We start from the raw sequence: 24,030 nt of genomic DNA on the forward strand, positions 1-24,030 counted from the left end.
AATGAAGCTGTATACAACTTTTTATGGGCAGGTAAAAAACCATATATAAATCAGACAAAACTTTATGCCGCTATGGAGGATGGAGGGCTGGGCCTCCCTCACATAGCCTGGTATCATTATGCTTTCTGTCTCAAACAACTGTCGAAATTATATATGTCAGATGACCAAGCGCCTATGTGGGTGTCTATAGAGGAGGAACTTACATACCCCTGCCTCAGGCTTTTATTACTCAAACTAATGATAGGATCCCCTATGATAACCCAATCCTTGCCTTCTCACAGGAGGCATGGCAAGCCTCGCACAAAATCATGGGCTTAAATCCTAATTTTATCAAAAAAACTTCCTTGTGGTACAATAAAAGCCTCAAGATAGCTAGAAAAATATTTTCATGGGCTGGTTGGGTTAAGTTGGGAATTGTTTATATTGGGGATTTATTTGATGGAGACCAGTTTCTTTCTTTTGAACAATTAAGGGGAAAGTACAAACTCCCAAACAAGGATTTCTGCAGTTACGGAGCTGAATCTTGTCACATCTTAAAAAATTACCACTTACACCTAGAACTGAAATATAAACCAGACTGGAGCAGGACGGGCACTTCAAAAGGAAATCAGCATGCTTTTACAACCTACTGAGGGGGTCTCAGTCACCCAGTTATGAAGGCCTTAAGAGATGCTGGGAGAGGGACGTAGAGGGAGAGATATCTGGTGAAACATGGGAGAAAATTATTGAATCATGGTTTAAAGTATCAAGGGGAATGCAGACCCGTTTGATTAATTATAAAATTATTAATAGAACTTTTTGGACCCCATGTAAAATGGCACGGTTGGGACTGAGAAATTCTGACTTGTGTTGGAGATGTGATGTTTTTCGTGGTACTTTTGTTCATATGTTGTATTCATGCCCCATGGTAGACTTACTATGGTGTATATTATCTCCTTTATTAACACTGTGATGTCCTCTACTCTGGTACAACAACTGCTGCTCTGTTTACTAGGTGTGCTGCCAAAGGGAAGTGGTCTAACTGTCCACCAGACGATATGGTGTAGAACAGCACTTATTACTGGTTGCAGGATAGTACTGCGACACTGGAAAACAAAAGAAGTTTTGCAGGTGAAGGAATGGTTTGATGAGATGGCCAAGATTGCTTCCTATGAGCGTCTTAGTTACAGGTTGCAAGAAAAAGAAGATTTACATATGAAAATATGGGGCCCTTATACTGCAGCGTGTTGATACAACTGTGGGTTGCACCCTTAAGCTAACCTCTGTCCCCAGTCATCATTTGTATGCATATATTCATATTGGTGTAGGTCTATCGTCTCTGTCGGACTCCCTCTGTGTGTTTTTTATTTTTTTAATTTTTTTTTTAGAGGCTCTGTTTGAGCTTTGTTCGACCTGCGTATGGTTGGTATGTCTGTTTTTTTTTTCTTGTTGAAAATTAATAAAAAGTTAATTACAAAAAAAAAGAACATGTAGTCCCAGTTCAAGGTCAGACACGTATTGCTGTCCAGTCATAAAATAGTCACATTTCATTCTTACCGTTGTTCAAAGTCCAAACTGGAACAGCAAAAGCACGTCAACTGTCATCAAACTGTACACAGTGTCTCTGCTGTCATGGGATGATGACTGTGTTCAGCTGTCTGACATGACTTAAAGCTCAGCCTCCACCAACACCCTTCACTCTCACACTCTCGCCCCCTCCTCCTGATGAGTGCACAACGCTGCCTTCACTTACTGCTGGAAATACTGGGAATTGTCACACACCATTCTTGCACCCTACCAGTAACTGGAAGGCAAATAAAGAAACATTTATGGATTTTTTTACCTCTTTTTGTACACCCTTAATTCATTTTCTTATCATTTAAATCAGGCAACCACTACTTCACTTCTTGCTTACTTGGTACAATTGTTGATGCAGTAGCCCCATCACTCATTTCAGTCCTGACGTGTTTTTACTAAATGTGTTCTGTTATTCTTGTTTTGTATTGTAATCGTATCTGCTATATTAATGTTTTTGTAAGTAATATAATAATATACATATATGTTAGAACTTCCCACATATGCCAATCAAGCACCACAGCTATTTTCATGAGTTCCAAACGTAGAACCTGTAGTTTACGAAGAGACTGTGAATGCAACAAAACAGGGAGACAGTCAGAGGAAGAGGAGCAGTGTCGTAAATAATAAATCAGTCTTTCCAACAAGACTTTTCACACATTAAATGCTTGTCACGCTGTTTCAGATTATGCAAACAATTTGGCGCTGATAAACCATCTGTTTTATTTGCCCTAAATAACGTCACAGCCGGAAAAGAAGCTCTCAAAAAAGTCATTTCCTCTTCTTCTTCAACTTTACCGTTATTAGCCTCGTCGAATTTGTTTGCGCGTTACTTAACTAAGACACAGAGATGTGACTGTGAAGTTAAAACTTACTTGTAGCTAGTTACAGTCTTTTTATCCCGTAAACAGCTAAATACAGGTCGTTGATGAGAACTGGACTCTGAATTAATGGTCGCATTTATCCTGAAGCGGTTGTCATGCTATTCCCCAGCTGTTAGTAACAGCTAGTTAAAGTTAACGTGTGTTAGCTAGCTAACCCTAACTAGCTATGCGTCTGTTGCCAAACTTTAGCAGCAAGGAAGACGTTTAGAAATGTCCAAAAATTCAACTTGTTGGGAGAAACTCATGCTAACGTCAACTTAACTAGTCACTACTGAAAGATACAACGTTAACAAAAGGGGTTCATTGACGAAGTTTAGCTAGGTTATAAAGTTAACCTGATAAGTTAGAGGTGAGCACGTGAGTGTGGAAACCTGCTGTCCTGTGCACAGTCTGCAGGAGGTCCATGAAGCTTTAGGGAGAACCACAAATTAGAAGTCCCAAAGGGTTGTGGAATTACAGATTAATCCCACTTCTCTTTCCCAAACCTGTACTTCAGAGTACTCTGCCCACCTGAGCAAACTGTGATGTAAGAAGCCCTGATATTTAAATACACCAGCCTGTCTCAGTCGTTCAGTACAAGCTGAAAATACAAACTCTCTGAAAGGTCAACTCCTCACTGACATGTCAGGATTTAACATGGTTACACATGAATTCGTTAGTATTGGCGAGAGATCAGTTGTTTGGCAAGAACATGAATGTATGTCTGTCTGTCTGTCAGTGGACAGATTTTGTCAACTCGATAGCCGATAACTGAGACGCACTCAGGAGTCTTTACAGGTGTGCAGCTGAGATCAAAATTAAGACCGAGTTTTGAAATGGGTGTGATTGATGGACGTCTACGCTGGTGGGATCCCATTGCAAGGTGGTCTCTAGTTGTTGGTAGTTTTAACATTAATGGTGTAGAACCAAAAACTTCAGGTATCTCTTCTCAGATTGTTTCGCTATGATCATCGTGTCCTTCTCGATTTTGATTTATTCATTTGAATGCGAATTATAATTTGGGATAAAAAGCCAGAGAGCTCTAAAGCACAGTGTGAATATTTTCCCTTGGTGGTTTAAGGACTCGCACCACTGCGTGATGGCAGCTAAAAATAAGACCTGTTTACTCGCAATGACATTTGGGTGCACATGGGTACGTTTCATACAATATTTGGTAACTCTTTTTCAGCAATTTGATGTTTATTATTAAAATGTGAAGCACTACAAGACAAAGCACAGAGCATCTTTTGCCCTGTGCATGCAGGGTGTGCCCCACCTTTGAGAACAGCATCTTCCGTCCTTACTGGCACTGTGATGATGCTGCATACCGTGGCAGTCCAATAAAGTTTTAAGCGACTAAAAGGCAGTAAAAGTTGGAACAATGGTACAATCATGCTTCACATTTCAGAACGATTCTATTTTTATATGCATGCTTTTGAACACTGACCCCATAAAACATTTAGTATTGGTTAATTTTTGATTTGTTTTCCTCCTAAATTTCCTTCTCCATTGTATTTGGCTGCAGCGGTTCAGCTCATAAAGGGCGGTGAGATGGAAGGTTCTTCTCACTGTCACCATCATCTTCTTGGATATCGGAGAAGGAGAAGCTGGAGTAGACTCCTGGAATCTAATAGTTAAAAGCTCTGAGGAAACTCTGCTTCAGTCTTCTCTCAAATTGGGAGCCGCTGATTATCCTCTTCGTCTTCCATTACATTGTCCACAATGGCGACCACTGCGGTGACTATGGGCTGCGACTCTCTTGCCACGATCTGCTCAGGCGCAAACTGCTTAGTTCCTCCAAGTAACTTCAATGAAATACTGAGCGTGGTGCTGAGCTCAGTGCTCACCGTGATGCTCGCCATGGTAATGTTCGCCATGGGCTGCACCGTGGAGGCCAGGAAGCTGTGGGGCCACATCAAGAGGCCCTGGGGCATCTTCATCGGCTTCCTCTGCCAGTTCGGCATCATGCCTTTCACAGCCTTTGCCTTGGCACTGGCCTTCAATGTGTTGCCAGTGCAGGCGATTGTCATTGTCGTTATGGGCTGCTGTCCTGGAGGCACTGGCTCTAACATTATCTGCTACTGGCTGGATGGAGACATGGACCTGAGGTAAGGAACCAGCTGGCTGGTCAGCCGGCTCATTGGATAATTCAATGTTAGTCAGTGATGTGGTGTTTGAGTGAATGAAAGCTGTCTACCTGACACACTGGAGGGCTCTCCTCTTGTTGGACTAACTGTCTTGCAGGACAAATGGACTCTTGATCTCAGTTTTAAAGGAATATTCTTCAGCACAGCACAGTTACACAGTATATAACCATGTTCCTAGAGAACAAGATCTCTAGATAGCAGCATAACGTAGACAAACGATGTGATGTCATACACAGCTCCCCAGTCAATGTGTTCATGTACACCTGACATGGGTCAGTGACAGGACAACTTTTAAGACCCCTTTAGGTCTAACATTGAGAAATGGCTCCATATAGGACTCAAATGCGTGTGCCCATGTAGATTGCTAATGAGGCTATCATGCAGTACTTGTGGGAACCATGTGAGGAATCATTCTCAGGGCTCCTTGTGTCGTTCTGTGTGAGCTAGTGATTGGCCCTCAGGAGCAAATCCCCAAGTGGGATCTCTGTTGATCAGCAGCACCAGTTGTAGTCCAGCAGACCACTTCCATCCGGAACATGTGCTGCTTGAAAAAATGAAATGTCATCAAAGAAGCTTGTTTGACCGACACTGTTCATATCCACCTGGTCCTCAGTATCAGTATGACACTCTGTTCCTCTATCATGGCCTTGGGGATGATGCCTCTCTGTCTGCTCATTTACACCGCCACCTGGACTTCCAGCGGCGCCATCCAGATCCCCTATGACAGTATCGGTGAGTAGAAAACTAATGCTTGATTACTAGCCCATAAGGAAAAACAAATATTTAAGACTCACAGAGAGACTTTCTAAGGCATATAAATGTACTGTAATGTGAATGAACACTTTCATTATGTGCATCATCACTTTGTGTTTTTGTGCTTAAAGCACTCTTCAGTATTATTATAATCCTGCTGCATGAGATGATATGAACTCTCTGTATCCTCAGGTATCACTCTGGCTGCTCTTCTTATTCCAATTGCTGCGGGGATTTATGTTAAACGCAGATGGCCCCGCGCTGCAAAAAAGATCCTCAAGGTACTCAAATCATTTTTGTGAATCTGACACTTGATGAAGAGGTTTTGGGTTTATCCAATGAAATTCCTTTACTGAGTGTCTGCTGTGTGCAGATTGGGTCCATTGCAGGCTTTGCCCTCATCATCATCATAGCTGTGGTTGGAGGAGTTCTCTACCAGTCCTCCTGGATCATTGCTCCCTCCCTTTGGATTATTGGAACTATCTACCCCTTTATTGGTTTCGGCCTGGGGTTCATCCTGGCCCGCATTGCAGGTCAACCCTGGCACAGGTAGGGTGACAGCACTGTCATGATGTTTGCATGTATGCTTATACTTGAATTCAGTTTTATAAATCATGAAACAGCTACTGCATCAACAAGCACATTTATTAACAAATTTACCAACTCATGAGGTTGTCCATCATTCCCTGCTATGTTCAGATGCCGAACCATTGCCCTGGAGACAGGTATCCAGAACTCCCAGCTGTGCAGCACCATTGTCCAGCTGTCCTTTAGCCCTGCCGAGTTGGAGTTGATGTTTGCTTTCCCCCTCATCTACAGCATCTTCCAGCTGGTGATGGCAGTCATAAGTGTGGGAGGTGAGAATTTAGCAGGCAGATACGTTCACAGTTTGCTGCTTTCAAACAATTGCAGCATTTTTGTGGAAACTGGATGTTTCTGATTGCTTTCATCCCTGGTCGTGACTGCTATCTTTTGCTTGCAACCCTGCCCATGCCATTTCCTGGGCCTCCTGCTTTTTGCAGCATTACGTAAGTAAACAAGGCTTGACCTTGATGCCGTAAAAATGAGAGGGTGGCGGTCAGACTTCAATGAAAATCTGCCTGTTTACGAGCACAACGCCCTTTAATTGTCGCATTGTTCATCATCTCTTTATAGATTTTTCAGTTTCTAGTTGTCACAAACAAGAGTAATTAACTTGCAGAACAAGAACAAGACGACCCTCGATGACATCCAGAGAAAAGGCTTATTCACTGAAACCAAGTTAATCACAACGCTGTTTCTAAATCCATGTTTTTGTCCTCTACAGCCTACCAGGCATACAAAAGGGTATGTGGCCGCGGTGCAGCTGATGCAGACAGTGAGGCTGTAGAAGCCAAGGATGATGATACTGATTCTGAATTTAATGAAAACGACAACAGCGGAGAGAAGGAGAAGGGCTTTGACAAGAAAACCCAGCTGTGAGATCACAGAGCTGCAAACCAGACTTTGGACTATCAGTATGAACAGCCACAGTCTAACTCAACTGTGAACACACACTGCACTCTGCAGGCTGGAGGTGTGCACCCAAACGTCTTCCCTCGTATGGCCAAAAGTTAGGTTGAGTTGCATATCAGGCCCTCCTTTTCTTAATTTATTCATATGTAATTATTTAAAACAACTTTAGTCCATATGTTCTGTCAGAAAACACTTTTGTGCACATGTTCCTGGATCAACACATTTTCCTCTGGCCTCTTCACATGTCTGCAAAATTCAAATGGAATATTTGATGCTATTTACGTGGATTAACCATGTGTCCACATACACCTATTTACTGAAGTTTGCACATCTGATACACAATGTTTTACAGCTATTAAACCCACTGACAGAGCTTAATACTTTATGTCCTTATTCTCTACTCGGATGTAACTTCTGTTGTGTTCTTCTATACCTCTTTTATATTAGTGGACAAACAGGACTAGGGGTCTCACTAAAGAGGACGGGGCTTATCACGTTTTAGAATCATAAAATGCTCAGTTTTTCTGAGCGCAGCTGATTCTTAGCATTTTGAAAGACATAAGCTAATGGTCTTACATATTTGTCCAAACTGACGAAACAGGGCTCATCGCTGTATATCTATGATAAATCCATATTCACACTTTAATTTATTAGACCTCCGTATTGTGGAAATGCATCAAACGTAGAATTCTGCTGTTTCACGATAAGTGATTTCTATTCTGTTAATTTATGTGTGCTGTCGTTGTTGATGTGTTATGAAAACAGTAGCACATGCAGAATTCCGTCTTCTATGGTAAAATAATAAAATGAACACTTACAGAACACGTAGTCCCAGTTCAAGGTCAGAAACATATTGCTGTCCAGTCATAAAATAGTCACATTTCATTCTTACCGTTGTTCAAAGTCCAAACAGCAAAAGCACGTCAACTGTCACCAAACTGTACACAGTGTCTCTGCTGTCATGGGATGATGACTGTGTTCAGCTGTCTGACATGACTTAAAGCTCAGCCTCCACCAACACCCTTCCCTCCACACACTCGCCCCTCCTCCTGATGAGAGCACAATGCTGCCTTCACTTACTGCTGGAAATACTGGGAATTGTCACACACGATTCTTGCACCTTCCGCACCAGTAACTGGAAGGCAAATAAAGAAACAATTATGGATTTGTTTACCTCTTTTTTGAGAAACTTGCAACAGTATGTATGTACACATCCGGCATGACATACACCCACAGGTGTTTTCGCTTATTTTGCCTATTCAAACTCCTCACTGAGACCGGGTTTGTATGCACTGTGTTTGCTTCCTCTTCAACAACATCACTGTGGAAATGCAGCATTGCAGGATGAGTAAGGAGCTCAACGTTGAGCAACTAACCCCAGTTAGCACTGTAAGCTCTTTTATCATTGTTAGCTGCGTTAGTACTGTTAGCATGGCTAGTGATGATAGCTGCTGCTATTTCGGCTCAGTTACCTACATGTTTGCAGTGTGAGAGAGGTGAGAGCTGTGTGCAGGTCATCCTGGCACAGAATGGCGACCCAGACACTTTGGCAGACAGGCTGTGTTCCGGGCGAAGCAGCCCACCGCCCGCTTGCACACTGAGTTGGAACGATTTTCCACTCTGCCCCCCATGACCAGCTCATCAAAGATTGAAGATAGGCATGCAGGCCTGTTACTGCTCTCCTCAGCGATGCCATGAAATTACTACTCATGGACCATCATCAGGCATGGGTGCTGCTCTGTGGCCCTCTCTCCACCTGTATGGACAGCACTTTGCAGAAGGACTGTGCATTGCAATTCTGCCGCCAGCCTTCCCTGTTCAGCTGCATAATCCAGACCTCTCTGTCCGACCCCTGAAAAAGGGCAGCTCTGGAGGAAGAAACAGCCAAGCTCCTCCGAAAAATAACCACATCAGCAGTTTACCATTTAGAGGCTTTTTCTCCCTGTATTTCCTGGTGCCCTGGTGCATACTTCTATGTCTCCATCCTGCCACATTGCAGGAATTACCTGTGCTTCATGGTGGGAAGACAGAGATATCAATACTGCCACCCCTGGTTCGAATAATGTCTGGCCCTCGACCGTTGCACCGCTGTCATTTTTTGGTTTGTGCCAGGGTTTGGGCTAGTGTTGGGTGTTGGGCCCAGATGAGTGTACATCTTATCCATACATTCTTCGGCTTAGGTTTTAGACAATAGTAAAGCCCGTTAGAGGGCGGGTCAGGTATGACATAGTAGTTACCTGGGTGTAACTCACCTGGAAACACAAATCTCACTTACTGACCATGAGACTCACGCAGTTGACACTTCTCATACACTCTAAAACCAGGCATGTATTTTCTAACACACTGAAAAACAAATTCATTATACGCAAACCGAGGACACTGTGAGTTACTATGGTTACTATATGGTTACTATAACTATAATAATAAAAATAAGTAAATAAATAACAGTCTTTGAGGTTTGTGTGTCAATGCAAAATCATGAATTTAAGTGTACCTCAATACTTAAGTACTGGTTAACGTTATAGAGGCCAGCCAACACGCTGTCTGCTGCCTGAACAAATCTCACACCAGAAAAGAGGAAGCCTCAAAGCCACATCATTGGTTCGTATCTTATTTTAGCTGTCAAGATGATGAATGGCTGTCTCACAAGTAGATATTTGTCAAGGCATCTCTGACACAATAAAATCCAAACAAATAGTTCATCTCAGTCTGGATTTTTCTCCATTTACTTTTCGTACCATTCTGTCATAGATGTAGCAGGAAAAGGGGGGAGGGAAGATCCCCAGATACCCTGGATAGGTTTGGTCTCCCGATTTAGACTATGATGTCTGGAGGTTGGCAAGTATGCTGATCAGCCATACAAGCTGATCACTGACCCTGATAACTGACTTTTTATCTGCAAATGTGGCAAAAGGCCTCTTCATCAAATGCACATATTTCACAAACACCAGATCTCCCTCTAGTTAAAATGAAAAGTTGGCAGCCCCATCTGGAACACTGACAATGATATTAATTAATTTGCAAAGTCTTTTTTTTTTTCACCTCAAAAGTGCCTGAGGCATCTAACTTGACAGTCTCACAGTTATGAGCCTTGACAGTTCCAGTTAGCATGTTAATAACCAGCATAATAGAAACTGTTATATAAATGTTTTTAATGTTATGTAAATGTTTTTTTGTGTGTGTATATATATGTTTGTGTGTATATATATATGTGTGTGCGTGTGTGTGTGTGTGTGCGCGCGCGCGCGCATTATGTCAAGCAACACAGCTATTTTCACGACTTTCCAAAGTAGAAGCTGCAGTTTACGAGGAGACCGTGAATGCAGCAAAACTCGTTTACAGGGAGACAGTCAGAGGAAGAGGAGCAGTGTCGTAAGTAATAGATCAGTCTTTCCAACAAGACTTTTCATACATTAAATGCTTGCCACGCTGTTTTAGAGTATGCAAACAGTTTGGCGCTGATAAACCATTGGTTTTATTTGCCCTAAATAACGTCACAGCCGGAAAAGAAGCTCTCAAAAAAGTCATTTCCTCTTCTTCTTCAACTTTACCGTTATTAGCCTCGTCGAATTTGTTTGCGCGTTACTTAACTAAGACACAGAGATGTGACTGTGAAGTTAAAACTTACGTGTAGCTAGTTACAGTCTTTTTATCCCGTAAACAGCTAAATACAGGTCGTTGATGGGAACTGGACTCTGAATTAACGGTCGCATTTCTCCTGAAGCGGTTGTCATGCTATTCTTCAGCCGTTACTAACAGCTAGTTAAAGTTAACGGAGTGTGTTAGCTAGCTAACCATAACTAGCTATGCGTCTGTTGCCAAACTTTAGCAGCAAGGAAGACGTTTAGAAATGTCCAAAATTCAACTTGTTAGGAGAAATTCACGCTAGCGTCAACTTAACTAGTCACTACTGAAAGATACAACGTTAACGAAAGTGGTTCATTGACGACGTTTAGCTAGGTTATAAAGTTAACCTGGTAAGTTAGCTGTTCAACAGAGGGAAATGGCCCCGTGTGTGTATTTGAGATAACCACTGAGTGTGACCTCTACAGAGGGAGGTACACATGAAAATACAGATGTTGTAGGAATTAAAACAGTAAAGTAGAATCAGAGGACTCCCAGTGAATGGAAAAGGCTGTTTCTTCAGGTGTATCCTTCCCACACTGCTTCATCCTGCTGTGGTCAGATTAACTTGACTTTACACTGACATTATGTTGCTGCAGCATCAGCTTTCTGTGACTCACCATAAGTATCACCTCAGATTAAGATGATGATGACACGTGGTGACGTTTCTTCATCACTGACAGCATTCAAAAAGAGGCACATGTGAGCACGTGAGTGTGGAAACGTGCCATCTTGTGCACAGTCTGCAGGAGGTCCATGAAGCTTTAGGGAGAACCACAAATTAGAAGTCCCAAAGGGTTGTGGAATTACAGATTAATCCCACTTCTCTTTCCCAAACCTGTACTTCAGAGTACTCTGCCCACCTGAGCAAACTGTGATGTAAGAAGCCCTGATATTTAAATACACCAGCCTGTCTCAGTCGTTCAGTACAAGCTGAAAATACAAACTCTCTGAAAGGTCAACTCCTCACTGACATGTCAGGGCACAGAAGACTTCTGCCGTCATGTTTATGTAATTCATTTGATTGCCAGGTTTTACACTGAAACGCAGCTATTTACTGAAATGTGTTGCAAATACACTGAGTGCCTAGAAATATAGACGAGTTTTAAAATACAGTAGATTAGTAATAATGAAGACTTTGACAGATTGTTCCGGTTGTGTTGATGCTTTATCCACCTCATGTAGAAGAGCCAAAATATTAGAAATGGCCTGCAGTATATTCCAATACAACAACACCGCAAACTGCATCCTCAAAAATGTTAACTTATTAAATCAGAACCAGTGATTCGTTATCAGAAACAGCTTCAAATTTCACAAAGGTTGTTTTTCTACCGGAGGTGGGCTGCTGTTCTCTGGTGTATTTTGGTGATTTGTTGAATTAGTTGGTCAGTGAAATTAAACATGAATTAATCCAGACACACTGAAGACAAGCTATCAGGTGAATCAAGTGAATTTTATGGGAATGTACTTTAATAATAGTCCCTCTTTCATGACTGAAGTCATGTATTTTTGTTATTCTGGAGTTTATTTGAGCCTTTCTCTTCTTGCTGATATGTATTGTCAGAGGGATTTTTTTCCCCAATAACACACAAAACAAGATCAGCCTTTATAGTAACACTGAGGTGTTTGGACAGGGTGTGTTACCACAATGCCGTGACCCCAGAGCTGTTTACTCATGTGACAGTTTGATAAGATGTGGTCGAGCAGCCACAGAGCTGTCAAGGTGAAGATAGAGGAGAACTTTGCTTTTGGCCGGTGTGTCACTGTGGAAAAGCTCGGTGTTCCTCCTTTGTCTTAGATATTACGATGTGGAAAATTACTGTGTTGAAATCAGTAAGAGTAAAATGTTACACCCCAGCCAACATGTGGTATCCACATGAATATGGTAAAGGGGTGTTGAAGTGAGTCATCGGTTTTCTCAGTAAATGTTTCCATGTCGTTTTCTGACAGCTGAGTCAATCCTCATAAATCAGTAATGGCTTCTTCTGTGTTAAGATCAAATGCAGCGACACATTTTATCACTGTGGTTTAGTTAACTCCGGGTAGTTAGGCATTTTATAGCCGCAGCGATTAGTAGATTAATCAATCCGTGGATTGACGGAAAATTAACCAGCAAATGTTTTGATCATCAATTAATCTTTTGTCATCTATCAAAGAAAAATGCAAAACATTTGATGGTTCCAGCTTCTCAAACGTGAGGATATGCTGCTTCTTCTTGTCTTAACATAGTTAACTGAATGTCTTTTGGACATTTGGTTGGACAGAACAAGACATGTCCAACATTTTTCACTATTTTCTGATATTTTATAGATCAAACAGTTGATGCATAGCATATTATGTTCTGCTATGGACCATATTTAATGAAATTTTGTTCTGTGCAATCTAGTTTTTTTATTTTTACCAACTATATATTATATTTAGCATTTTTCTCCCAAAATCGCCACTAACTAAAGCTCTGCTACAGTGGAAAAAAAATGAAGGCGATGCTGTTATTATTGCTGCATAATCAATTAGAAAATTCAAGTTTCTTCAAGACCATTGTATCCACAACTAAAAGTGTTACACAGTTGTTAGATTTCACCTAGAATGTGCTCAGGAGTTGAGATGAGTTTCACTGTTGATCTAAGTGACGGCCAAAAGTGTTGGAAAATGATTTTGTCACATAATAAGAAGTAAGAAATGAGTCACCACAGCTGTAGTTAGAGGGACTGTCGCCTGTTCTAGAACATTTGATGACTGGAGAGTTTCTCCCCAGAGCCGTGTTTCAGTCTTTCTATGAGACCAGGGCCTGTCGCAGCAGTCAGGCGCTCTGTGAGTCAGAGTCCCAGCTGAACACCCAGAGGAGCCAAGCTCTCGACAACCATAACAACTAACACTCGCCGGATAACACACTTAGCCAGCCTTCTCATGGTAGTGCAGTTGGAGAGATGCATGTATCTGGAAGGATAATAGATTATTCATTTTTCTGGAAGCCCCTCTCCTCTCTTATCTTCACAAGGAGCTGACCGTCATTATCTCAGCTTTATAGTGTGCTGAAGCAGCTCTTTCCCTGGAAGTTGTTTGATGGTATGCATGGTGGAGTTCGACCACAGGATGCTTCGGAAGAGCTGACGGAGAGGCTTTAAATAGCTATCTGATCAGGGTGATTAATGTAAACAACACGGGACGACTCAACTCGACGCAGACCGCATGTCCTGGTGTTGTGAATCCAACTAAGTTCAGCCTGCACGCCTGCGCTGCTTGTGCTTTTCCGCCTGTGTGGTGAGATTCACTGGAATATAACTGATTGGGCTGTTTGACACAACTTTTCACAAGTATTCAAATTGAACCTCAAACTAACATACGAATCAGTCGCCCGCTGACCTGAATCAGGCAGACCCACATTTATCTCATCGTTTTATCAATATAATCACGTCAGGCCTTAATTGATTAATTAATTCATCAATTACGGTAATTGATTTACGTATTTATGTTTGCATTTTCCATTCTCTTCCCACATAGAATGGACACTGTCCCTCTGATACTGCTACATGTTCAGTCGTGTTTACCTGTAGCTGGTCAGAAAGAGTGTGTGTAGTCTTTATATTTCCTGTGTGGTGTCATGAGCAGGCAGTCAGTTCAGGTCTTACAGTTGACTTACTTGAGTTGCTTCCTCTGATTTGTGTCCGTTGTAGACTAAGGCAGCTGCCTTTCACAGAGTCAGCTTTATATTTCCCAGCCGACTTAGGCCCCTTCCTTCCTTCCCTTCCTTATCTCAGTTTCAGCCGTTCCCGTCCACTCTAAGACTTGAGGTAAAACTAGAGACGTGGGGCCACAGCAGCCCTGACTCCAGATCAGTGTGCATGATGCAGTGGAACACTTGACAGGACTGAAGTGAGTTTGGACAAACAGGTGACCTGTGCCACAATTATTGAGTATGCCTAACCAATCAACTTTTAACCTGTGTTAGTGTTGACATACTGTACATGTGTGTTAAGCTGAAATATTCCCTCGTGATATCCCCTCATTTGAAACATTTAACATGGTTACTCATGAATGCTTCAGTATTGGCGAGAGATCAGTTGTTTGGCAAGAACATGAATGTATGTCTGTCTGTCTGTCAGTGGACAGATTTTGTCAACTCGATAGCCGATAACTGAGACGCACTCAGGAGTCTTTACAGGTGTGCAGCTGAGGTCAAAATTAAGACCGCTATGATCATCGTGTCCTTCTCCATTTTGATTTATTCATTTGAATGCAAATTTTAATTCGGGATAAAAAGCCAGAGAGCCCTAAAGCACAGAGTGAATATTTTACCTTGGTGGTTTGAAGACTGGCACCACTGTTTGCTCGCAATGACATTTGCATGTGGGTGCGTTTCATACAATATTAACTAACTAACTAACTCTTTTTCAGCACTTTGATGTTTTTCCCTTTTAGGAAATGGTCCAGTGAGAGCAGATGACGCCAGCTATGAGTCAAAGTAATCCCTGCCTATGGACTCAGCTACCTCAGAGCAGCCGGTCCCCACATGACCGCTACAAGCACGCCTGCTGCAGCTATGACGGATATGTCTATATCCTGGGAGGAAGACACAACAGCTGTCTGAGGGACTTCTGGAGGTACAGCGTGGGTAAGGTCTACATACGCCACTGCTGTTCAGTTTAATTTAGTGCTAACAAGCAGGAGTTTTATCACAACATGACATAATTAAGGCTATGTTGAATTATCCTTTTTTGGTATTTTATATACTGTATATGGAAAACTGTCCTGTATGATAAGCTCTTCTGAAAGTAAGAAAAGAAAAGAAAGATGAGCAGCATGTTCGATCTTAATCATGCATATAATTGTGTGCTATATTTTAGTGTGTAACGAGTGGACAGAGTTGAATGGCACCGGTGAAGCTGCACCAGAAGAACTAGAGGAACATTCTATGGTGGCTCATGAGGTACAACCTCTTATTATCTTTTGTTGCTTCGATCTCTCTGCTAATATTACACCGCTTGGTGTGTTGAGAATGTGTTTCACAGCTTTGACCTTCTTCAGGGCTTCCTGTATGTGTTTGGAGGCATGCTGGATTCTGCATACAGCAAGTGGAGGCGTTCCCTCTGGGTGTTTGACATTGGTGAGTTTCACTGTGGAGACAACTGGTACGACTGATATTGGCAGCCAGTGTTATGATTTTGTCTGCAAATGCTCAGACTTGACAGACGCCTGTTGTGTCATGTCGGTTCCAGTCTCACGCCTCCAAGGCCCTGTGAAAATATTCAGTACCGTCGTTCAGCTGAGTGCGAAACCTGTGAATGCTTTCATGAGCTTTAAGAAATGTGTTTCTCAGACCTTAGATTATTCACAAAAAGACATTTCTGAATGTTTGAGCAAAAAGGAAAACTCCCAAAAGATTTTCACATGACTTATCTAACAAAGCTGCGTCAAGGAAGAGTTTGTGCTGCTGTAAAAATACCACAACTTGTTGGTTCCTGTGTCTCTACTTGGTTCAACACAGCTTTAATTCTCACTCAGTCACAATCATTCATGTCGTGCACTTGATATTGGTTTATGCTTTTAATATTTCCACTGTGCAGTCTAACGATTAAGGAAGGAATCTGTATGATTGCCCTTTGATTTTCATCACGACTTTAGTTAGATGAACACACAGAGGGGAGAGAACAGAGTGAGTCAGAGAAAAGTAGTTTTTGATCAAGAATGGCTCTTACATGTTCAGTTGTCCCAGTTTAAAACCAGTAGCCTCAAATGTTCTGAGACTGTGGCGATTATTAAAATGTGAAGCACTACAAGACAAAGCACAGAGCACCTTTTGAGCAAACTCACCCACTCAAATCCGAACTGAGGGTGCAGAAAATAAAGGATCTAAGAGCCCAGTATGATCGATCCACCACAACACAAACTGTCAATTGTTAAAATCACAGTTTCAGTTCAGCTTTTCTACTACAATATTTTCACTGTATTTCAACTCTAGGCCAAAATATACCAACATATGTGAGTTAATGATTCTGCACATAAAGTAAGAGACTGTTTAAGACCATAAGGTGTTTGCATATGGAGTCTGTAGTCAAAAATGTGTCCCCATTTTTTCTGGATTTTGTGTTGCCTTCAAAACTTTTTGAATATAAGCTATGCAAACCATTTGTTCATCTGATGACACATTTTCTTTTGCTATTTTCGGGCTAAAGGCTGAGAGAAGTTGATGATACCGAAGCAAACTGTCTATAGATCTCCATCATTTGATTTATAATATGTCTGTAGCAGCATTTTATTCTATCTAAGCTCTACTTCCTTTTCATTTTCTTTTGATGTGTGTTTTTCAGCAAAGCAGAAGTGGGTGCACTGGCAGGGAAAGACAGGCTCCCCTCAGGTACAGAGCACCTTTCATCTGAGAACCAGACGAAATGAGACCAGTGTTGTCTCCTCTTGCTCTTGCAGAGTTTCTTTGACAGCTTTTCTTTCTCACAACTGTAAAGGACTACATCCTGTTTTTAATCGATGATTAACAACATTTTCATGAAAATAATCACATTTTTTGCACGTGTAGTCATTAAAGACACTTTAGTGAATGTACTTTGCTGAACAGCTGCATTGAAGAAAGGCATGAGCGCTGAACAAAAATCAAGAAGCATTTGTTTCATTGATCAGTGCTTTAATGTTTATCTTCAAATGTCAGTTTGCATGAATAAGTTCAAATGCCCAACGAATGACTTAGAAATACTAAATATTAAGGTCCACATATTCACAATAACTAGTTGTTTATTAGCATGTATATTAGTAGCATGTCGGCTTTTTAGTAGTCATCATAAAGCACTCATTAATGCCTTATTCTGCATGACCATATTGTAGTTTAAAGACTTTAATCTGCTCTCATGTTGAAGAGTTTTCCCTCAATAACCTCCTAATGGCAGGGAAGTTGTTGTGCATGTATTAGAGTCTTAATAACCCTAACCCCAGAATAAGGCATCAGTAAGTGTTTTATAATGACTAATGAAGAGCCAGTAGGCTACTGATATGCATGCTAACAAGTAACAAGTGAATGATGACTTTGAATACCTTAATATAAAGTTTGATCAAAATATCACTATTATAATTTTTTTGAAAGATGTAATGATTGTAATAAATGTGTTGGGTTAACAGAGACTCCACACATCTGTCTATACCAGGGGTCACCAACCTTTTTGAAACTAAGAGCTACTTCAAGGGCACTGAGGGCTACCACTTTGATAATACACTTCTTTCACGTTAGTAAAAAAGAACTCTTCATCCCATTCACTGTGAAAATGATAAGTTTTCTTCCTTTTTTCTGCTGTTTTTGTGGGTAGAAAACGCATTCGTCTCCTCATCTTTGCAGCGCTCATGAGCTCATCTCAGCAAAGCTGGTTTGTCATGCTCACTAGACTGACCCCCGACCCAGACTACGTCAGAGTTCGTATATGAAACTTTTTTTATGATATACATTTTTTTTTACGTTTTTATGTATTCGTTTTTAAATTTACATCACTGTAAATGTAATTCAAAAAGAATAGCAACACAATTCAATAAAATTTTAGACAGAGCTAATTCGTGATTAGTGCTATTTTTAGAAGTGGCTTACGGGCGACTGATGTGGATGCTGCGGGCAACCTGGTGCCCGCGGGCACCGGGTTGGTGACCCCTGGTCTATACTGTAGCTTTATGTGCAGGCACTGAACGGCATGTCGTTAGACACAAAGAGGAACTTGAGCTCTGAGAAAATTTCTGGAAGTTTCTGGAAAGGAGTTACAAGTTTAGGAGCAATTCTAGTGGATTTTTTTTCAACATGCAAGTCAGAAACTTCTCAGCTCCCAGTTGTCATGAACACAGCAGCACCTGCGCAGGTATACCGTTCACACTGCCAGCCTCCAAATGAAGGCAGACATCACGTGGAGTTCTGTAGGCTCCTTGGAACCTAAAAAGACAAATACAGAGACATTAAAAACAGAATAAAATAAGAACAAACAGTCCTGGGGTTTGTTATAGTTAAGATATAGTCTGCCAACTGTCACAGTGTTTGTGTGTGAATGTGTGTGTTAATGTGTCTCTCTGTGTGTGTAGACCCAAATGCCAACCAACAGGAAAGGACACAGTGCTGTGGTGCTCGGCTCTGCCATGCTGGTGTACGGAGGGTTCGTGGACATGAAAGGATCCTCGCACGAGTTTTGGAGTTTGGATTTTGGTGAGTTAAGTTGCTTTTATTCCCGTGCAGTGTGCTCATTCTTGTTACAGCCACTCGTGGATGCACACAGCAGATTGTTCCTGTTTGTATCTACTGTACTCTGCATGTTATTGTGCAGCAGGTTTTCATTTGTTTTGACATTTCTATGAAGAGCACCCCCCCCCCCGCTCCAGTACATGCATTAATATGTCTTTATATGCATGACAGATACAATGGCTTGGTCCCTGCTGAATGGATCTCAGCAGGGCTCATTAGGCCCAGGCCCCAGACACAGTCACTCAGCCGTGGCCTACCAGAGCTGCATGTACCTGTTTGGGGGCCTGAAAGGTTTGCGGGAGCAGAGAGACTTCTGGAAGTGGAATTCCAGCAGCCACATGTGGACTTCCCTCAAAAAGTGAGTCGTTATTTCATCTGTCAGTGCATCTGTCAGTTTGTTGCTGTGGGTGTTGGCTCGGGTCCACAGCTAAATATAGTGTTGATAGTGCAACATGTAAGGTCGCATGACTTCTGCAAAATAGTGCAATGTTGTGTTACATCAGTTCATTGACTGATTACATTTGGAATACATTCTTATTGAATTGTTGAAATTTTATTCATCCCCCACATGATTAGACACTTTCTCATGACAAAACGTGTTTAAATCGTAAAACGCTGTAAACACAGAGTTTGGAAAAAAATAAAATGGATTCTTGAAGAAATGGAAGTGGATTTCTGCGGCCTGATAAACATGCTGTTTCTCTATTGCTGACCTGATGATGGTTCCTCGAGGACTTCTGCAGTGTCTTTGTGTTTTTTTTTTCCATGAGAATTTAGTTCCACTGGGCTCATTTCATCCAACACATCTAAACTTTTGAGTCCTTTTGAATCCCTTTCTGGATGGGTTACTCTCTTGACTTGAAAGTTATTTCCAGATACAGGGCACTAAGGTGCCGTGTTGAGGACGACACATGCTGGTAGGGTGTAAACATCCACAGCCTTTAGTTTCTGTGTAAGCCCGTACAGCTGCAGCGTCTTGATCCTGTCACTGAGTCATTGTGGGTCGACGTGTGTCAGCTTGTCGGCGTCAAATCTGAAAAAAGCAGTTTTTGTAAATATTGTGATAAGCAGGGATTGGTATTAAGAACTAGTTCCAAGTTGTCTGATCCATCAGAGTCGTATTCCTCTGAGCTTATCGATTCCTTTTACTAATGCTGGTATGTTCTTCTGACAGTTGTTCAGGACAGGAAGAAACGGCCCAAAGTGTGGCTTCACTTCATGAACTAAGATCGAACAGCACGTCTGTTGCTGAGGGTAAACATCCTTTGTTACAATATTAGCAATCAGTGAGGGAATCGATGAAGAATCAGACTGATAAGAGGAATCAATAATGACATGAGTATCAATAAAATCTTATCGATTTCCATTCTTAGTGATAAGACAAATTTTTGTCACATTAAGAATGATACTGGCATCATCATGACTGATGTGGCCTCAAAGTAAACGTGAGACGCGTCCCGTTCAGAATCAGCTGTCCACGCCAGCGGACTTCACAGGCAGTTTGTCAGAGCGCTTCATCGGGTCGTGTCCACATCTGACCGAACTTGATCCTGTTGAGATAATACTGAACACTGAATGCCTCAACACCTGCTGAACAGCCAGGGATCAGCTTTCAGGTGGCTCTGCTGCGCTAACGCAGGGTGACATGAAGAGGCCAAACACACAGGAGCGCAGCACGCACACACATCCACGCCAAACATGGCAGCCAAGCCGAACGTGAGCAAACCACCAAATAAACACACAAAGAACTGGCACACTGCAGCACCCCAGCATCCACTTCTTTACTGCATCCAGGTGATGTTCAGAGCACGGCTGCTCTTCATCAGACTGAACAGACAGCCCTCTGTGTCACATTAGAGACTCAGCATTTTGAATTCTCCGTTCTCTTAATTCACCTGTTGAGTCCAGTCCAACTCTCACAGATGTCTGTCAGGTTAGTCAGTGTCCTCACATCATGGGACAGTTGAGTACTGTTGCTTTGTTTCAGGAAATGATAATCAGACCAGACGAGGACATGCTGTGTATCTAATGCATGCAGAATACCTTTTCACGTCTCTCTTCAATTATCGTGCTTGTTGTATGAGTTCAGTATGATCTGAGGATTTCCTCCCCACCCCTGTCACAGCTGGTGGTTCCATACATAAAAAGACAAAAGGCCAGTGCACACAATACACACTGTTTAGTGTGTTCCTTCCGGTTAACACCACCTATGGTTGTTTTCCTCAGGTCTGGACCCTCCAGACTGATGGGCCACTCAGCTGTGGCCTACAAGGACAGCATGCTTCTTTTTGGGGGAGGTGAGAGCCAGAACTCTCCAAAGAACTGCCTGTGGAGGTACAGCTTCACCACTCAGACCTGGAGCCAGGTCGCCACACTCCCGGGCTCGAACGCCCCGGACAAGATTCACCACTGCTGCGCCGGGCTGGGTCCCAGCTACCAGTCCGACACCAGCAGCCCCTGCTCCAGCGCAGGACTCCAGCCCAGGCTGCTGGATGGCAGAGTGAGGCCCTTCAAGAACAAGTGCTTCCCTGCCCCACTCACTTTTCTGGGATCAGAGGGAGCTATAGAGCTGGAGACGTTCGGCCCAGACAGGCGCTACGGAGGCAAAAGAACACTCACACAATCATCAGAGCGGGAGGGCCTGATGGGGAGAGATACACAGCGGATTGAAAACTGCTTGACCTTTGAAAACAAGGCGTTCAGGAGACAGTGCACAGATGACGACCTGCTCAGCGGGGAGGATGAAGATATGACCCTTCATCTGCCTGATCTGCTGCTGGTGCTGGGGGGGAGACCTTGCACCAGGCACAGTCCGATCTCCATGTGGCAAATGACTCTGACTGACTCGTAACAGCCAACGGAGAGCAAACTTTACATTTTCTCTCTGTGAGATGTATAAAAAACACAGTGTTATATCATCACTTCACTTTTGTTAATTGTATATGTTAGTTTACTCACATTTTGTGAACAAGAAAATAACCTGAAATATTTTTATAATACTTTTACTTTTCTTATGATGTTGTGAAGTTTTATGTTAGAAATAAAATGGCATTAAGAAAAACTATAGACTTATTACAGTTGTTAACAATTATCTAAGAAGTTGACGTGGCACGCACTTGATCATATAAACACGAGTTCAAACCCTGGATCTCCTACAGCACCTGGTCCCTTACAGAATATTCCTGTATTAACTGCTGCTGTGACAGTTTGGTGTTAATATGCACTGAAGGTCTGTGACATATTTCTGCCCCACAAGCTGCAAAATCTGGTTCAGACATTTGTTGCACAGTCGCTCTGTGTACTACATACTGACAACATGGAGATAATTTGAATGCCTGTAATATAAGATAAATTACACACGATGGCGCCAGAGCTCAACGTTCAGGTGTCTTTGTGTCTAACCTGTAACTGCAGCAGGAAGCTCAGTTATTGGCCTGCTGAAGGGGATATATGAGCTTGTGGAAGGCCAAGTGAGACGTGCAAGCCCACCACGAGAAACCAGACCACATGCAGAATATAATTAAGAAATCTGATTTACTGTGAACGGGGAATAACTAATGTGAGCACAGGCATTTGTGTGATTTACCAAAATATGCAATTCAAAAATGATTCTTAGCTCCTTCATAAACCATCCAGCTGCCAGAAATACTCACTCTACACCAGATGTGTATTAGTCCACATCTGAAAATAGTCCCTATCAAACACAGTATGTCCTCCTGTGTGAGTAACGTCGGCTACAAACTATAGTCCTCAGCTGTTTCAGGAAGCGACTGAACCTTTTAAAAAGACTTTGTTTCAGAGATCGGCAGTAAGACGCGTTGGGAGACAGACATCGGGGACATCGTTGGATCTGGTCTTTTCACTTGTTGACAAAAATAATGACATAAAAATTTGCCGTATCATTTAAAGTTGATACATGAGACACATCTTATTCCAAACTGTCATCATCTGTCTGCTGCCATCAGCTCCTCCAGCTCTTCATTTGAACAACACGATATTCAATAAAATGTCCAAACCCAACACTTCTTTTTTATTTATTCATTATTTTTATGGCTGCACCTCTTTGCCAAATGGAAATACTCTACATGTCTCATGAATATTTTTAGACTCATTTCCCCAAAGTCAGCCAGACATATTTGGGATATTTGTAAAGTTTTGGGTTTCAGCTAGAATTTAAAATACATTTCTGTGGGTTTAAACAATGTTTGACTGCAGAGCACAAAGCTGCTTGTTCAGTGGATAAAGTCTCCTTAAATATTTGCAGTTTGTGACTAAAATCCTAGTGAAGAAATGTGAAATAACTGAGTCATTTCTTCAATAAATCATGTTTAAACATTTTTATTTTACTTTTATTTTCTACCTGATGACCTGAGGTAATGCAAACCTAATCTGAGAGCGCATGAACTTTGCAGGTGTACCTGTAGGAAAGTAAACTAATCAGCTATTATGCAGCAGGCCTGGCTGCTCTAATCCATCACTGCTGCTGCTGTACCTCACTTCGTTTGGCCTACATACCTACTTAACTGCTCCTACACCTGACACACACACCTGACACACACCTGCTCCTACAAAGTACCCGGAGTACATAACATACTCACTATACGGATCTTATGCAGTAATTCATTTATGTTTCAGTATCTCATGTTGTTATATTCACCGATGAAGCCTCTGAAACATTTCATGCATCTAACAACATTTTAAAGTGTCTCCTCATCACATTAATGTAGTTCAACTGAGTGTTTTTTTCCCCTCTCGTATAATTTGATCTGACAGGTTTAGTCAGTTGAAGAAATAAAAAAAAAAGAAACAAAAGCAAAAATAATTTTGTCCAACATTAAGTCTGAATCTTCTTAATCCGAGAGTGAATACAGTGTCGGCTAGACTCTCTTTACTTGAACCTTTTTAAAGTCTCTTAAATTGTGTCTGCACTGGGCGTTATCCAAGTACAGTGAATATTTAATGTTAGATTGTGATCTATCTATCCAGCTGCAGTGCGTGATGAGAGGTCCATATCAGTAGATGGCGCTATTTATCTGTTAATCAGCATTAACTACAGCTGGTCATGATCTCGCTTCATTTAGATTCCAACTTTTATTTATTCGTTCACGCACGTTTTTAAACGTTATATTAATATTTTTGACATTATTTTGTATAATTGTAACTTGAAGTGGGTTTATTCTGTTAATCATTTGGAAGTTTTTCACAGACTCAACGCATGACTGATTTACAGAGACTGAAGTGGTCCTGAGGAGGTTTTAATATTGGTCTAGAACACATTTTACACGGCAATGTAAGTTTAATTTTCATGATCAGCATAGAAACTGTGAGCGAGGTGACACAATCTACTTTAAGAGCCTGGACTGCGCGCAGGATCCAG

At 41.8% G+C, this 24,030-nt stretch overlaps 2 protein-coding genes across 4 annotated transcripts; both read left to right on the plus strand.

The window, feature by feature from the left end:
• The first annotated feature begins 72 nt into the window (after positions 1 to 72).
• LOC121616383 (ileal sodium/bile acid cotransporter-like) lies at positions 73 to 6,778 on the plus strand. Its single transcript, XM_041951126.1, is given in 8 exon segments — positions 73 to 110; positions 3,976 to 4,011; positions 4,013 to 4,525; positions 5,178 to 5,296; positions 5,510 to 5,598; positions 5,691 to 5,866; positions 6,017 to 6,174; positions 6,624 to 6,778. Coding segments are annotated over 8 exon segments (1,284 nt in total).
• si:dkey-3d4.3 (actin-fragmin kinase) lies at positions 2,155 to 22,933 on the plus strand. Of its 3 annotated transcripts, none has more exons than XM_041950873.1 (8): positions 2,155 to 2,173; positions 14,855 to 15,047; positions 15,280 to 15,362; positions 15,461 to 15,539; positions 16,744 to 16,790; positions 18,497 to 18,617; positions 18,825 to 19,011; positions 20,880 to 22,933. In XM_041950873.1, exons 2-8 carry the CDS (start codon positions 14,876 to 14,878, stop codon positions 21,502 to 21,504), a joined length of 1,314 nt encoding a protein of 437 aa, XP_041806807.1. In that variant the 5' UTR covers positions 2,155 to 2,173; positions 14,855 to 14,875; the 3' UTR covers positions 21,505 to 22,933. The 3 variants fall into 3 exon arrangements, with proteins under 3 accessions (XP_041806807.1, XP_041806805.1, XP_041806806.1); XM_041950871.1 differs by lacking the exon at positions 2,155 to 2,173 and adding an exon at positions 10,124 to 10,183; XM_041950872.1 differs by lacking the exon at positions 2,155 to 2,173 and adding an exon at positions 10,137 to 10,183 and having other exon boundaries at positions 14,831 to 15,047.
• The last annotated feature ends 1,097 nt before the right edge of the window (positions 22,934 to 24,030 follow it).

The sequence above is a fragment of the Chelmon rostratus genome, chromosome 13 (assembly GCF_017976325.1).
Source record: "Chelmon rostratus isolate fCheRos1 chromosome 13, fCheRos1.pri, whole genome shotgun sequence".
In the NCBI taxonomy this organism is placed as follows: Eukaryota; Metazoa; Chordata; class Actinopteri; order Chaetodontiformes; family Chaetodontidae; genus Chelmon; species Chelmon rostratus.